The sequence below is a fragment of the Eucalyptus grandis genome, chromosome 6, assembly GCF_016545825.1.
Source record: "Eucalyptus grandis isolate ANBG69807.140 chromosome 6, ASM1654582v1, whole genome shotgun sequence".
In the NCBI taxonomy this organism is placed as follows: Eukaryota; Viridiplantae; Streptophyta; class Magnoliopsida; order Myrtales; family Myrtaceae; genus Eucalyptus; species Eucalyptus grandis.
The window spans coordinates 52,764,556-52,781,894 of NC_052617.1; the positions used below are offsets into that span (position 1 = coordinate 52,764,556).

General features: G+C 37.3%; 1 protein-coding gene across 1 annotated transcript; it reads left to right on the forward strand.

Annotated features, from left to right (window-relative positions):
- The first annotated feature begins 2,035 nt into the window (after window positions 1-2,035).
- LOC104450735 (SCY1-like protein 2) lies at window positions 2,036-14,431 on the forward strand. The gene is made up of 14 exons (XM_010065414.3): window positions 2,036-2,840; window positions 3,700-3,804; window positions 4,337-4,447; window positions 4,855-5,037; window positions 5,192-5,318; window positions 6,013-6,074; window positions 6,175-6,261; window positions 7,068-7,154; window positions 8,734-8,847; window positions 9,967-10,095; window positions 11,914-11,976; window positions 12,594-12,755; window positions 12,887-13,005; window positions 13,087-14,431. Exons 1-14 carry the CDS (start codon window positions 2,346-2,348, stop codon window positions 13,991-13,993), a joined length of 2,751 nt encoding a protein of 916 aa, XP_010063716.2. The 5' UTR covers window positions 2,036-2,345; the 3' UTR covers window positions 13,994-14,431.
- The last annotated feature ends 2,908 nt before the right edge of the window (window positions 14,432-17,339 follow it).

Genomic DNA, 17,339 nt, shown 5'->3' on the forward strand with positions numbered 1-17,339 from the left:
AAATTTGTCACCTTAAGTAAAGTTTAGGGTTTTTTTTTTGGTCTTTTCCCCTTTTTTTTGGTCAAATAGTTCTTTGTTCTTTGGTTCGCACTAACTTTCCTAATTTGTCGAACTTCCCTTGTTTTGTAATCTTTAGCGAAAGAGTTAAGGAAAAAAGGATGGTAATCAATGCATTTTGATAGAAACCTGGCTTATTTTTTTGGGGGAAAATGTCGATGTGATGCGTACGTGGCAACGATTCGGCATCTTGAAAATTGGTCACATCTTCTCAAAATGTATTTATTCGGAAAGAATAAAAAATAATTGGAACTTTAATATAATTATTGAAACCAAACTGCAGCAAATTCCCTAATCACAAAATGGAAGTCCACGATACTATTATTTCTTATGGGAGAGAATGATTGGTGAATCGAGGTTTATAAAGAACACGGCACTAACGAATGCCACTTATGCACGTGTTAAAGGCCTATTTGGTAATTATTTTTATTTTAAAGAATAATTTTTATTTGAAAATATTTTTTTGTGATTTTATTCCCGACAAATATTTAAATATTTGAAGAAGTTTGATAGCTGTCTAAAATTTATATATCAAGATAAAAATGTGTTTGATATGACTCTCAAATTATTTTGTAACTTAGAATTATTAATTTTTATTTTTTCCTTTTTTTTTTATATTATTCTTCTTTTTCCTTTCGCCTGTCGCTAGTCATGGCTGATGGGAGCCTTGCTGACCCAATTCTTGTCTTGCCACTAGCAAGGCTTCGTCTCATTAGGGGCTGGCAATAGGTGAAAGGAAGAAGAAGAAGAAAATGAAAAGAATAAAGGAAAAAGGAAAAAGAGATAGTGATCTTGATTATGGAGTTCTTCTCAAGAACAAAGAAGCAATGTTTTTTACCTTTTTGATTTTGTTTCAAATCTATTTCTTAGAACAAGATAGTTATCAATGTTTGGCCGGTTATTAAACATGACCTAAATATACTCAAATATCTAATTTTGATATATTGATTATGCATATAAAAAAAGAGACGGTGTATTTGCAACATACTATTTAGTTACTTGGAAAATGTCTTAGTGCACTTGTAAAGAAATGGAAAAACACGTAATAGTAACTATTATGTAAAGGGGGACTATCACAGTTTCTTCACGAACTTATTAATATGAATATGATATCTTTTTAAAATGAAGCGTGCGCTCGGATGTGGGCCATGAGAGATCCCATTGTCACCCCGCACAATTAATCCCCTATGAGTGTGCTATATTTATCGTTGCATTTGGCTATTTGGATTTCTCTTATTAACGAAATTGAATCTCCTGAAAAATAAAAATAAATAAAACAATATGAATTTTACCGATTGTATCAAATGTCGTTTTTGCTCTCTATTCAAATAAAAATTAAATGAAATCAAGAAAAGTAAAATTGCCACTGCTAACCTAAAAGGTACCAAATTGAAATATGTAGTCATGAAAAAGGTTATGGTTTATATTAAAAGGGTAAATACAAAAAAAAAGAAAAAAAGGAAAACAAATAGCTGAAAAAATAGTGGCTATTGATTATAAAAAGTCAAAAAGATTTCTCCATCATTTGTATTTTTTGATAAATTTATCGTCATTATAAAAGGTTTCATCAGTCCCAAATTTTTCTCGATACGTACTTTACATATTACTCATGCAAAATGGGGCAAATTTTGGAAGTTTGGGATTCGACGTGCACCAACTCTAGAGCAAGGGAGAGCAAAATGAATATTTCCGTGATATATATCTTTTTTGGGGATAACTTAGGGCACAAGGGAAGCGGCGAGACATGACGGTCCACGGACTGGAATCATGTTATTGTCAGTCAGGCACATTTTAATAATTTAGAATTAGAACGTGCATCAGGATCGGGGAATAAATTTTTCTGAAGAGGCCAAGCAAAAGCCAAGGCGTTCCCCGTGTCCGAACGCGCCCTCATAACCACCAAAAGCCGGAGGAAAGAAAAAGGAAAATAAAATTACGAAAAAAAAGAAAATGACGAGAAATGACGGAGCAATTGGCGTCATTTTCTTCTTCCGCTGCGTTTGACGGGGGCCCGATCGAAATTCCATCAGAATAAAACAGAATCGAATTTTCCTGCGCGCGACGGAGAAGCGCACCACCACCAGAGCCGGAGGAGACCGGACGGAGGAGACGACGCCGGCGCCGACGACGAGGAGGAGCCGCAATTCGATCGGTCCCGCCACCGCCCACCGCCGCCGCCCGCCTCTCTACGACCGATCCGGCGGGCGTGACCGTCGATCTGCACCCGCGCGCGCGCGTAGATCGGCGCCCGAGCGAGCATCGTTTTTTTCCCGATCGGCGCGACGCCGATGGCCCTCAACATGAAGACCCTGACCCAGGCCCTCGCCAAGGCCGGCGCGGTCATCGAGAAGACCGTGCAGACGACGGTCCAGGAGGTCACCGGCCCCAAGCCCCTCCAGGACTACGACCTCATCGACCAGATCGGCTCCGCCGGCCCCGCCCTCGCCTGGAAGCTCTACTCCGCCCGGGCCTCCCGCGACGCCGGGCGCGCCCACCAGTACCCCCAGGTCTGCGTCTGGGTCCTCGACAAGCGCGTCCTCTCCGAGGCGCGCGCGCGCGCCGGGCTGTCCAAGGCTGCGGAGGACGCCTTCTTGGATATAGTCCGGGCGGACGCGGCGCGGCTGGTGCGCCTCCGGCATCCCGGGGTGGTCCACGTGGTGCAGGCGCTGGACGAGAACAAGAATGCCATGGCCATGGTCACCGAGCCCCTGTTCGCGTCCGTCGCCAATGCGCTGGGCAATTTGGAGAATATTCCCAAGGTTCCTAAGGAGCTCAAGGGCATGGTTCGTGCTCTCGTCCTTTTTCTCCTCATTTCTTATCAGTTGTCGGCAATAGCGTAAATGCCTTCGATCGTTGCATTGACGTACTTCGACAATTAGAGGCGTTTTGCGATTACTTGCTTCCTGCAACCATTGTTAGGTTCTAGTCGCATGACCTTATAGTTAATTTGTTTTTGGTGATCCTCAGTATTGATTAAGCTGATTGCGTAGTTTACATTGGTGTGGTTTAGATAGGACCTCTTTTTGATTACTAGTTTGATAGGAATCCATACAGAAATTGAGGTAGGAGGAGTGTAGCCTCCTGGTCAAACTTGGTTCAGGAGAGGGTAAGGCGAGTAGTAGTTTGATAGGAATGTTTACAGAAATTGAGCTGGAAGGAGCTTGTCTGGTGCACAAGCCTCCTGTTAATCTTGGCTCAGGAGAGGGTAAGGTGAATGCCTCGAGATGTACATGACGACTGTTTCCTTGGTTCAGACGGGAGGCAAAGTAGGTGCTCACTATATTTACGAGACTTCACTAATGACAATTTGCACATGCTTTTTTCATTTTAATGATATGCATAATGTCTTCTCTGGGTTGCGGCTATTATCATCTTCAATTTATTCTTGCAAGAAACTTCTGCTTTTGGATGGAGCGTGCCTATTTAAGAAAGCATACTGATGTCCATAACCCCTTGTTTTTATTGGCTTGTCTTTTATAAGATCCAACGAGTACCAGCTAGGATCTATATAGGCCTGGATGTAAATTAGAGGATACTGGTGTCAAGAATTGCAAAATGAGGAGGGGCTTGGTGTTACTTGTCTTTCTATTCATTCAGGATTGTCTTCTTTTAAGTCAAAGTCAATTCGTGTCTGCTTTGCAGGAGATGGGGTTGTTGGAGGTGAAGCATGGCTTGCTACAAATAGCAGAATCACTGGACTTTCTCCATAACAATGCGCGTCTCATACATCGGTCGATATCACCAGAGGTTAATTCTTTGGACACCATTTCTTTTCCCTGAACTTGCGTTAGGGATCATTGGAAGAGAAGCATAATGTAGTGTGGAGTTATTTCTTTCTTTCTTGCATCATGTAATGTGACTATTTTTATGCTTTATCTTTAAAACTGGAGCTAATAGGATCTTTTAGCTGAGTGCTGTCTTCTTCTTTGCTTGGGTGTGTGTTTATTTCTTGTCACCACAATTTAGTGACATGATAGTTGCCCCCTATATTAGACGTGAAGTTCTATATGAACGACTCTACCTTCACATATTTGTATAACTTTACTTTCCCCAAAATTCTTGTCATGCTGTCTTCATGTTATGCTTTCCTGGGGATTTGTGCTTGCAATTGAATATTTCCCCTTTCGGAAGAAAAACTTTGTCTTTCCCTTTAATGGTTGATGTTTCTACACTTCTAAGTAAAATTTTCACTCTTTAATCCAAGATTGGAGAAATAGTAGGTGGGTTATTGGACATGCATAAGTAATTAATCATAACTTTTTTTCTTTTTTTTTGGCAGAACGTGCTTATTACGTCAAGTGGAGCTTGGAAGCTTGGTGGATTTGGTCTTGCCATTTCCTCAGACCAGGCCTCGGGGGATTTATCTAGTCTGCAATCCTTCCATTATTCTGTATGTGGATAATTCAATAAGATGAAGAGTGAAGAAAACTTTGTTTTCATCTGTCTATTCTTTGAGACATGATTGCTGCACGTTTCTTTTCTCATTTTGGATCTTACAATAGATGTTGGCCAAAGTTACTTATCTTTTTCCTTTATTCATGATGATTATACTCAATCTTAACTGTTAGTTAGTGCCTGATTGTGTTTTTGTAGTTTCTACCTACTCGATTCTTGTTCTCTTGCTACCCCAACCATTATGTAATGATGGAAAACTGTGGAGATAGACTAAAAATTCTCTTTTCTGTGTCATGACATTATTGTGTGGCACAATTCTTGCATTTTGTTCAGTATGTTATTGCGGATATTAGTATGATGGTGGTTTGGTTACTTATGCCAGCTTTTGTAATGATCATGCAGGAATATGATGTTGAGGATTCTGTATTGCCCTTGCAGCCATCACTAAATTACACTGCTCCTGAACTGGTCCGGAGCAAGACAGCTTCAGCTGGGTCTGCTTCTGATGTATTTAGTTTTGGATGCCTTGCTTACCACTTAATTGCTCACAAGCCTTTGTTCGACTGCCATAACAATGTCAAAATGGTACTTTTCTATCAAATGCTGGGCCTGTTCTTCTATCTATGTAATCCAAGTGTGCGCCCATATAGGGGATCAGTGGACACACATATTTTTATGGGATCTCTCTTTATTTATGGTGCTCCACTGATGCGTTTTGTTTTTGGTGTGCCGTATGCAGTATATGAATACCTTGACATACTTATCAAAGGAAGCATTCTCAACCATTCCTCCTGAGTTAGTTCCTGACTTGCACAGAATGCTTTCAGCAAACGAATCTTTCAGGCCTACAGCACTTGATTTTACAGGTCCTTACTCGATATTGTTTTGTGGATTGATTATGTATTAGTGAAAAAGGGAAGATTATGCATAATAAAGGCAAGTAATTGATCTTCACTTTATTTGTACCATGGGCAGTTGGTACGGCTCAGATATTCTGTTTATTCTGTTTGCTACGTGAAGGGAATGGTAGTTTCTGAATTGATGGATAAATTATTGGGTTATTCCTTGTCCATCTTGAAGGTCCTCATAACCCCAAGGAGAGAAGTCCTGTTAACCATGAGAACAGGTGTCCTCTCTTTAGTTTCTCTTCTCAGTAATTTATGTTCTCCCACAAGATGAGCGCAATTATAAAGTGAAATTCCTCGGAAGAAAAGCAGAATTAGTACTTATAGTTTGTCTATAGGGTGGGTTCTTGGAATTGATTGAAGAAGCATTTTGGCTTGAAATGGGGTGGTTGGCCATGTGTACTTCTATTGAAGCTGGGGAAAAAAGCAGTGCGGTCAGAGGCATTACGCAGTTGTCAACTGCATGGGTTATTAGGAGACAAGCTTCTTTGAGATTTTACTTTGGAATTACTATTCTTTGCTTGCAAAAAAAAATGATGAAGGACGTGTTTTTTGGTCAATTACAGCTTAGATGAACTTCGTATGTTTATTTGTATGTTTGACAATGACATATGTTTCTCTTAATGTTCTAAGATTAAAATTCCTTTTTGGGCAGGTTCACCATTTTTTCGAGATGACACGAGGTTGAGAGCTCTTCGCTTCCTTGACCACATGCTTGTATGCATAGTTATACTATTTTGTTAACTCACTCTTAGCTGGACAATTGAATTAGAATAAGATTGATATGCAAACCATGATGAATCTTGTGTTCTTGCAGGAAAGAGACAATATGCAGAAATCTGAATTTCTGAAAGCATTATCAGATATGTGGAAAGATTTTGATTCTCGGGTTTTGCGGTATAAGGTTTGATTTTTATTGGGTGTTAAAAAACATAATATACAACATTGGCTGCTATCATTTTTTTGACTACTACGTTTCTTTCTATGCATTTGTGGATTAACTCCCAGCTCATCAAGTAATTAATGTTATTTGAATGAGACAGTTCCCTGTACGTAATGTATATACCATCTCTTTTGAATAGAATAGCAATGAATCATGTTGTTCAACTTATGCAGTGTCCCATCCCAATACCTATCCTAAATATTGTATTTATATGTAAATTGAGGATTTGTGTGTGTCTGCTTATCATTTTTCCTGCTAGGAGGATATATGATTTTATTAATTCTCTTTTAATAAAGCCCAAGAAGGTTTTTGTTTGAGGTGTTGAATGTCATTTATTATTTTGAATCTTCCGAATGATGGGCAATTCAGTTCCTGTCTGCTGTGGTGACATTTCATTTTAAATGAAATTCTTGTGTCTTGTCAAAAAGAAAAAAAGGTTGATATTTTGACTAATTTAGAACCTAGATGCTGTTATTTGATTAAAGAGAAACAGAAGTAAAACTAAGGTGGCTGATAGCCCTGGAGAAACTTCTTTTTGGTTTGATAGCGAACAAAGAGGGGAGAAAGGTTGGCTGGCGACAAACATCTCATTGTCAGCGGAGTTTGTTTTGTCAAATATACTTTATTCTGGTGAATGCTGTAAAGAATTCCAAATTCATCTAGCACTTTGGTTTTCAACTCTAGTTTTTTTAGTAATTTGGCTCTAGATTTGTACATCTTTTTCCTTGTTCTTTCCTGAATAAAGTTTTTCCATTATGTCCATGCAGGTTCTGCCGCCACTTTGTGCTGAACTTCGGAATCTGGTGATGCAACCGATGATACTACCGATGGTACTTACGATAGCAGAGTCTCAGGTACTTGGCCTAAGTCTTTAATTTTAGGAACAGATGTTCTACAGCAAGGATGTCCTCATGCTAGGTTTAGAGATTGGCTACTGTTTCTGTAATTTTTCTTGCATACATTGTAAAAGGAATGCAGAAATGAGGATAGAAGTCTTTCTTTTCCTTCAAAAAGTGAAGATTTATGAACCAAAAAAATGATTTAATGAAGAATTTGACTTATGTGTTCCTTTGATGAATCTAGATATGATTTGTGTGAAACAATAATTAAGACGGGCGCTCTTGACCTCAACCAAACAATTTAGGTCTTCATTCACAGTTTGAATCTACCAAAAACTATAATGGTTAATTTCTTATAGCTATGAATGATATAGGGAAGCAGCTAGGTGCAATAGTTCTTGTCTCTCTTACTTTGCGAGTAATGATTTTCGCTTATCTGGTACAATAAGTAGATTCCTTGGATCTTTTTTTGTTTCGAATCTTCTGGAAATATTTCTTTGCACCTCAATCTTCTGAATAGAATGGATACCATATTCTTTTCTTTTTTGGGAAAAGACCATGTTTTACTGAAAAGCCAATGGTTTATTCAACACCAACTTAGAATGTTAATGCAATATGTTTCACATGCTATTCATGATCAGAAAATGTTGGTCTCTCTGTTTCTGCAATATATATATCTTTTTTTTTTTTTTTTTTTTTTTTAATGTCTTAAGAAGATGAGAACCTTATTTTTAGATGTTGCATCTTTTGATGTAAATTCATTTTGGGAGAATAAGTGCAGTATTGAGAACTGAACAGTTAAAGATAGAAAAATTCCTTGGAATGAGGCCTTGATTTTCTAAAGTTTTAAGCCTTCTATCTAGTGCAGAAGTGAAGAATAAATTATTATGAACACTGAGTTGGCAAAGTGAAAATTTTCATTTCTCTCGTTATTTTCATGCATAATGAATTTTTTTGGAGAAGAGAGCAGTCAATGAATCAAATGTAGAATGAGAGTTTTATGAGAACTAGAGACATTCCAAATGTTGAACTTCTGTTGTCATGTCTTTTGCAGAGCCAAATACAAGAATTACCAACTTTGTATCTGACATTGGCACAAAATCAGTAATGCATTTGTTATATACCCACTCTGAGGGATAGTTTTAGTTAGAAATAACATAAGTTTTGGGAATCTTGACTGGCTTGCTGGATTCTGGATTAATCTGTCGCTTTGTGCCAGCTAGGACCAGCCTGAAGGAATGACCTTAATTTCTCCATCTTGGCTATATTATAGGATAGACTCAAAACCTCCTTTGGGTCTAGGATCATGATCCATGTACCTTGTCCCAGTCTTTGTATACTTATGTCTTTGGTCACCAGAATTCTGGACCCTGCGGATCACTTACACCATTGCTAGAATTTGCATTCCCTTGTATATTTGCTTCTGTTTGTTCATGCAAGGTTGAACAACAATTTATGCTAAGTGTGATGCAAGTGTGCGTGCGTGCATATATCCATTTGTCTGGTTGGATGTTGGCTTCTGCCAAAGTACGTGTTGAAAGCTTTGATTTATTAGATAGCTTATTTTCTCATTCGTTGTCAATTCCTTTTGTAGGATAAAAATGATTTTGAGTTATCTACACTTCCAGCACTTGTTCCCGTTCTCAGTTCTGCTTCTGGTGAGACACTGCTACTACTTGTGAAGTACGCAGACCTAATTATCAACAAGGTAATTGCTTAAGTGTGATAGGGGAACTGAGATTTCTCTGACATATTTTAAATTGAAGAGGAGCTTCTTGTGTTGGAGATGATAATAACTGTCATGTCTGGATTAACCTCTGGTTTGTCAACTGGTTTGGTTGCTGCGAAAAGAGATTGGAGAAAACTGTATGATGTTTTTCCTTCTCCAAATTAAACAGCATTTTCTGGGTGGAGAAAATAGGAAGACATACATACATAAACATGATCCATTTCCCTTAAGTTTTGGATGAATGAGTTCTCTTGGTATAGGACTTGCACCTCCTTGGTTCTCTTTGATGAAGCTTTTTACTTAAAAAAAAAAAAAAAAAGGAAAAATTTGGGTGGCGGTCAGTTGCAGTCCATAAGGAAATAATTTACCCATATCTCTTTAGTTTGCTTGCGTTCCTTTACTTTGTACTTCCCTTTACACTTCAAGCATCATCGGTTACCTAACCCATTGAATTACCATAAAATCAGGTCTTTAGCTTGCTTAAACTTTTATTGGGATTTATGTGAAGGACTTTTTTGTTAAACATTGCTTCTGTGAATTCGTAGCTGTAATTGGAATTTATTTTTAGTTTAAATGCTCCACTGTTGATTCATTTCATGAGGGAGTCTGTTACCTTCAAATTTAGTGTGATAATTGATTTTTCTTTTCTGCTAACAGTTGATATGAAATCAGTTGCTTGGGTTGCTTCTGGTATGACTAGATTTCTTTCAACTTTGGAAGTGGGCAGGCCTTATACGTGCTAATATAATCATGCAACTATAGCCTTTCCTTTCTTATGACCCAAAAAAATAAAATAAAAATTATAGCCTTTCTAAGACACTGGCTTTCCAGTTGCAACAGGATTAGTTAAATTAGTTGTTGACTCTTATCAAATTACTATTTGCAGACTCATGAAAGATAGTTCTTAGGGATTGTGAGTTATGTTTTTTCAGTTGTATTTATAAATAATGTGCATCTATATTAGATTTTTCTAGGAACATGAAATACCATTTGTCTGAATATTTGAAATCTCTTGTTGTGTACTTTAATTTCTTCTATCATGTGTATGCCTTATATCCAGCGGTATTGATTGTGACATGGGCCTGAATGTCATTGTAGACTAGTCAGGAGCAGTTAATATCTCATGTCCTGCCATTATTGGTTCGAGCTTATGATGATAGTGATGCCCGCATACAAGAGGAAGTCTTGAAAAAATCTGCATTTCTTGCCAAGCAACTTGATATTTCGGTAATTTCCTCTTTACTCTTAGCAACAGTGCTACTTGTGTTAAATTATTGTTAAAGCTTCTGTGCAATGTGGCGTGCACAAGCCTTGTCTGATATGAAATTGGGAATGAAAGACAAAGTGGCTGTTTGGACAATAAAAGTTGCTGCATCACATTAGGAAAAGTCTTAGGTAAAATATCTTGACACATGTAAAATGATGCTTCTTAGTAACTCCTTGTTTGTTATTTTAGCATTTTCACTGCCATTTTCTTGCTGCTTCATCTCATTTTTTCCTAATAAGGTTACTCTTACCCATGACCTTCTGTCCTTGCACGATCCACTGACATTTGCTTAAACTATTGCTCAATTAGTTCACTCCTGTTTATGCTAGAAATCAGGACGTTTTATTTGCACATGGATTTCTATTGGACAGGCATATAAGAGTCTCATTAGGGCATAGTTGATTTGAGTCGCAGCAGTTTGATACTTGAGCTTGACTGGTCTCTATCGTGCACTGCTTGATACTCGTCTGTTTCAGTAGCTCGATCAACTTGACTAAGTTTTCTATATGCTCAAACTCGTCTGGGCTTGACTGAAATAATTTTTATTTTTATTTTTATCTAAGCCCATTTTAAGCTCAAACTGAGTCTCGAGCTTGAACTAAATTTTTTAAAATATCGTGTAAATTTTAAAAAAATCATTTGCTGTTTGTAATAGTTACAAATTAGACACATTAATTTCCATATAAAATTCAACTACTTGATTAGTCTTGCTACTCAAGTCAAGCCTTGTTGAGCTTGAGTTCAAAGAGAAGAATCGAGATGAGTTCAAGTAATATACAGGTCAGTCTGGAGCAGCTCATGAGTAAGTTGATTTGGTTACAATCCATCTCAGTTTTCCTTCTACGAAAACTTCCCAAGGTTTTTATTTTTATGCTTTGGAGGTTGTCTGGAAAAAAGTTTTGACTATTGACAATCTTAGTAAATGAGGCTGCTGTTTGGTGAAGCAAACCTATTCTCTCTGTAAGATGGATTGCATTGTGCCTACTTTTGGTACGTTTAGAATTTTGGGGCTTGTAGTTTGATTTGAAAATAGAGAGTGAAGCATTAGACTTTGGATAGTATAGGTCCAGAGGAATAAGAGATGTTTTGACGAAATGGTGGCGCATAATTCTAAACATCGTTAAGCAGAATGTTGAATGGATTTTTCCTGATATTTCTATGTGGGCTTCAGGATGACCTAGTATGCTTCTACCAACTTTACTCAAGCGATCAGCTCACGTAGCTTCTTTCTTAGGAATATCAGAATCCAAAATTGAATGACAAGCCCTGGGATCAAGCTAGACTGTAATTTTATGTCCTTTTCAAAACTGAAAGTTGAAAAGTCAGACGTTAAACTGATAACCTTCAGACTTAAGTTCTATGTGGCTCACTGCACAATCGGAAATCTATTGACCTCTGTATTATGTGTCTAGTCAGGTGTGGGATTGATTGGAAAAACAAACTAATTCTATGTTTAGAACCCAGAAGGGTTCACTACAGCTCTTTGTGATGGATCTTGTCTGGCATGCTAACATCTACAGATCTTTGGATTCGGTTCCATTATGGTGCTTCTTTGGTGTAGACTTGTGCTGTTTGATTGCAAGATTTTGCCGCTGGAAGCAATAGATGCTGGGTTTTAACAAACATTCATCAACTAATAGAGGAATCTGTCATTGTTCAAGTTGACTCCTTTATTTTTTTGTCCTATATATGGAACTTCATGAGCAGTTTTTGATGATTTTTGTTGGCAGCATTAATGCTCTCCACTGTAAGTTCTAATTTCTTGCTATTTTATGCAGCTAGTCAAGCAAGCAATTTTGCCTCGAGTTCATGGCTTAGCGCTTAGAACCACTGTTGCTGCGGTATGTATGTCTAATGTGCATCATTTACGAAAGTAAGTGGTCAGACTGATGTCATTGGGAAGTTGTCACCAAGATATTGTTTTCTTTGTCCGGACTCATCATGTCGACTCTTTCGTCAACTTCATTTTCTTTGGAGTATCAACAGAAAATTCATTAAGAGGGTACCAGGGGGCTGACTCAACAATTTTCCATGTGAATCAGAAATTTACTATTTCCTCATTTTTCTTTCACCTTGATCACCGTGTGTTTTTTTCTCTTTATTTAGGTTATCTTGACTTTGATGCATGGTAGGTTAGACATTTGTATTGTTTTTTTCTGCCTTGAGTATGAGGTCTTTCACTTTTAGTCGGGTGGTAAAATTTCAGTAGTTCTCGTCTTGGTGGCTTTTTCTCTTCTCGTCTTCATCTTCTTCACCCAGATTTTGATTGTTTCTACATCAATGCCTATGCATCTGCCATGTCTGATGATAAATAATCCATCAGTCTTGTTTAATCATACATTTGCTTATACATTATTCTAATATGTTTTATGTGGTGGAGAGTTATCTTATGTGTATGAACTCTGTGAATTCTCATCTTTTGCATCTAGTTTGATGCTTGTTTTGTTTCTTTTGGAAGGTGAGAGTCAATGCTTTGCTATGTTTAGGGGATTTAATCCCTAAGCTTGACAAGCAAGCTACCCTTGAAATTTTACAAACAATTCAACGTTGTACTGCTGTTGACCGTTCTGCTCCTACGCTCATGTGTACTCTAGGAGTTGCGAACTCTATGCTTAAGCAGGTAGGAGTCTGCTTTTACACTCCTGTTCAAAATGCCTTTTCAAAAATACTTGTGTTTCTTGGTATTATTGTTGTTTTTACGATAAAGTAGGAAGTTCTCTTTCTTATAATGACTTTCTCTGCTGCTTTCAGTATGGAGTAGAATTTGCTGCAGAGCATGTCCTTCCATTACTTGTGCCTCTTCTCACTGCACAACAATTGAATGTCCAACATTTTGCCAAGTATATGCTCTTTGTAAAGGATATATTAAGGTACAGCTTCAGTATCGGCATACTCCCTGCTCTTGCTTTCTTCTACGGATGTATTATCATTATGTTTATGCCATGTCACAGGAAGATAGAAGAAAAACGAGGAGTTTCAGTTGGCGATTCTGGTACTGAGGTCAAGTCATCTTCCGTGGCAGATGGCCTGCAGTCCCAATCCAACAGCAAAGCAAGTGGTACTGTCGCCTCTACCATGAAGAAGTCCTCTTCTTGGGATGAAGATTGGGGTCCAACAGCTAAGGGACTCATCACTGCAAATTCCCCAAGTATCTCTGTACCTCCAACTTCCAGCAGTCAACCTGTGCAATTGCTTTCTCTGCAAATGCCTTCCTCCATCCCATCTGCAGCATCTAGCCAGCAAACAATCACAACATGCACCCCAGTAGCTGATGTGGAATGGCCTCCACGGACGTCATTGAGTGTTAAGCCCCATTCAAATGAGGCGGAGAAAAAATTGGATGCAGGGGCATCATCTACTTTGAGTTTTGATGAAATTGACCCTTTTGCTGACTGGCCCCCACGCCCTAGTGGCTCCCAAAATGTTTCCGGGTCTTCCAAAAATGGCACTGTGGCAACATCTTTGAATGGTTCTGCTGTCATGAGTACGTCTAACATGACGAATTTCCAGACTAGCAACTGGGGCTTCAGTCAAAATTCTGTTGAGCCATCGAGAACCAGCGTAGGTAATTCTGCTTCAATTGGTGGTGGTCAAAATGGTGGTGTTAGCTCCCAGAATTCTTTAGGCTATCTAAAACAGAGTCAGGGAAATATGAGCTCTAGCTTTAATCTTGATAAGAAACCATCTGATATTGGATCCATCTTTAGTTCCAACAAGAGTGAACAGACTGCTCCTAGACTTGCACCACCACCTTCAACTGCAGTTGGCAGAGGGAGAGGGAGAGGTTTGACGTCAACCTCTCGGTCAAACCCTCCTAAATCGGCCTCTGGACAGCCGCCCCTTTTAGATCTACTGTAATTTTGTAAGGTAGCTGTACAATGTTTGTATTACATAATATTGGAGTGAAGAGGTGAAAACTGGGGGTGAAGAGACCTTGAAGAGTGGCCATTTCCACGGTGCTCGGAGAAGATCTTGACTTGGATAACGGTAGTGGCCCTAAGTATTTTAGCCTCCACTACGGCAATGGCAACAGGGATGGTTGTGAATTTGTGGTATTAGTCACTTTTGAGTTTTGCATATAGCTTGGAGCCAATTGTATGTACGGAACTTTTTTACTCTTGATGTTCTGTTCGATTCTTTGTTGAATTGATGATCTCAGGCATGTGCATTTTTTCAGGGTCCCGACTGTCTGGGGTAGTTTCATATTCATTTCATGATAAGATGAAGATTATTGTTCTGCACAATCTATTTGTAGATTGATATAGCAATGATCAAAATGTCACAAGTTGACCCCAACATTGTGAAGTTGAGTGGGTTTTGGTATGTGAAAGAGGCAGTGGACAGAAAAGCTGCCAATTGCCATTGGCCATTTGATGGCTCTTTTATCGGACGCTTCTGTTTGATTAGTGGACAGTTGAACCAAAAATAGGAGCGCAAATGGAGTGGATGGGGCAATAAACCATTCAGAGTCACCTCGGAAAACAGATGTTTGAGACATGTTTTACTGCCGAAGTTGTCAGAATTTGATTGTTAATCCAACAAGTTCGTGAGTCAATGAACCGGCTCTTCCTCAGGCTGTTTTCTGACTCTAATTTGAGGTATCCACGTGGTACTAAGCTAAGTTGCATCGACATTGATACGCGATACAACACGACAAGCTGACATGTCCATTCTCAAAAAATAAAGAATTTCAACACGTTGGGACACGTTGTATATTAAATATGTATTTTTATATATACATAATAAATTATCATTTTTATGATTATTTCAATCAAATTCATATATAAATAAATAAAAAAGCATAGAATTAATATACACTAAAAATATTAATTCCGCAATTTATTAATATCATTCATGGTTTCAATTTAACAAATTCAACTCTATTTCAATAATTCATAATTGGAGAAAAACAAGCAATCCATATTCTAGATTCACATGTTAGATATGTTGAAAGAGGAGAAAAAAAAACTTGAGGGGTGAATTGTGTATTACGGGAAGTGGGAGTTAAAAGAAAAGATAAGACTATGTTTTTCTTCTTTCTTAATTTATTATTTTTATTATTGTCTTTTATTTTTTCATATATATATTTTGACTTTTCATTTATTGAATTTTTAAAATTGACCTCGATATCGTAATCATGTGTCGGAAACTCGTATGTCATAATTCCGACTCGAGTGTCGAAGAGTGTCGATAAAGTTGATCAGGTATTGAATTTTCCGACATGTGTTGACTGAGTGTCGAAAAGTGTCCGAGAGTGTTGAGTGTCAGACACGTGTCGAAGTGTTTGACACGATAGAAGGCTCTTGAAGAGTATCAATGCTTCGTAAGTAGTAAGTGACGTGTGATATATAGTTACTTATGTTAAGGGATTTTGTGAACTCATCCATCAATAATTGTAGTACAGTTTTTGGCTTATTAGAACCATTGTGGATCCATGGAAGAAAGGGGATAATAACCAAAAAGATTTTAAGCCTATCATATGGATGATAATTTAGTTTTTGAACTTTTTAATTTGATCAATTTAATTTTAAATCTTTTGATAATTTATTAATGTATTTATTTTGGCTAATTTTGGTTGAAATTGCTAACGTGGCATTAACATGGATAATTTTTTTCGATTATTTTTCTATTTTGCCCTTGTATTCCCATTGCATTTTCCTTTAAAAAAATGTAAAAATTGTCCACGTTAATAGTTGGTGTCTTTGTTAGCGACTCCAAACTAAAATTGGTCGGATTATATTGGCAACTTGTTTATAAATTTATGACTAAATTAGTCAAATTGAGTATATGTTTGGGATCTTTTTGGGGAAATGCAGGGAAAACCTCTAAAATTATTTCAATATTGGACTCTATATTAAGGGTGAGCAATTCCAGGTTCCTTATAGGTTCTGCCTGGAACTTACCATCGAGTACAAATTCCTTATTTTTTAGAATCTGAAACCTACCTATTAGAATTTGGAACCTAGTTCTATCTTGTCACAACCTCATAGGGTCCAGGATCCAACAGGTTCTTTTTTTTTATTATATTTTTTCATTTTTAGTTAAATAAAACGAAAATAAACACAACAATAATATACAAGCTTGTCATTCATCAAAGAGAATACAAAACGAATAAAACTATTAATAGGGGAAAAGGAATCCTTGGCAATGAATTCAACTAGATAAAAGAAGGGTGAGCGATTTCAAGTTCCGTACATATTTAATTTGGAACTTGGAACTTACCCGTTAAAATATGTTCATCATTTTTTGGAACCTAAAACTTACCTTACATACTCTAAAACCTGAAACCTACCCTGTCACAGGTTAACTACTCAGGTTCCACCTATATTATTATTTGAACGATTACAACACACAAAAAATATGAACATTAATAAAGTAAAAATCTTAACCATAAAATGAAAAGTCGGACTAGTATTTCTGGATTATACACTCATAATTAAACGGTATGGAATATCGGAGGATTGTACGGAGACATTAACAAAGAAAAAAAAATAGAACTTGTTGCAGGTTTTAGGTTATAAGTTATAGGTTCTAGGTTCCAGGTTTCTCTAACAAAAAACTTGGAAGCTATCCATTGAAACAGGTTCCTCATTTTTTAGGAACTTGAAACCTACCTTACATACCTTGGAACCTGGAATCTACAGGTTCCCATTAGTCTAGTTCTCAGGTTCCAAATTTTATCCTAGAACCATGCTCACCCCTACTATGTATGTCGATTCTTCATTTCATGTTATGATTAGAGATCCTATTCATGGTGGAGGATGTTAAGGTCTTTTCATTCCGTTCATTTTTGTAAATTTACCATCAATGACTAATTTACCTCATTGGTAAGTGGAAATTGTATTAAATCAACAGATGTAAGATTAGTTACTGAAAACTGACAATACAATCAAGAAGCACTAGATATGAAAGTTAAGAGGCAAAAAGTGGTAGATAACAAAAGATTGATCTTCAACGCTTATTAGTACTTTATTTTTGTTTTGACAATAAATAAATAAATCTAGTTTTGTTAAAATTTAGGGAATAAATTAATGATTTGATTATATGGAATGCGATCATATATCTAATTCTACCAAGAAAAAAGAGATACTTAATATGAAACGATACTTTTTATCATAAAAAAATAAGTATTTTGCTAACACATTTCTAACCCTATTCAGGAAGTTATATTATGAAAGATTCAATCACCTGTTTGGTAATTTAA

Excerpts from the sequence above, each read along its gene's own strand:
- LOC104450735 (XM_010065414.3), top strand. The coding sequence starts at position 2,346 with ATGGCCCTCAACATGAAGACCCTGACCCAGGCCCTCGCCAAGGCCGGC. Across the intron at positions 4,448-4,854 it reads TGCAATCCTTCCATTATTCT|GAATATGATGTTGAGGATTC; the intron begins GTATGTGGATAA and ends ATGATCATGCAG. Across the intron at positions 8,848-9,966 it reads CAGACCTAATTATCAACAAG|ACTAGTCAGGAGCAGTTAAT; the intron begins GTAATTGCTTAA and ends ATGTCATTGTAG.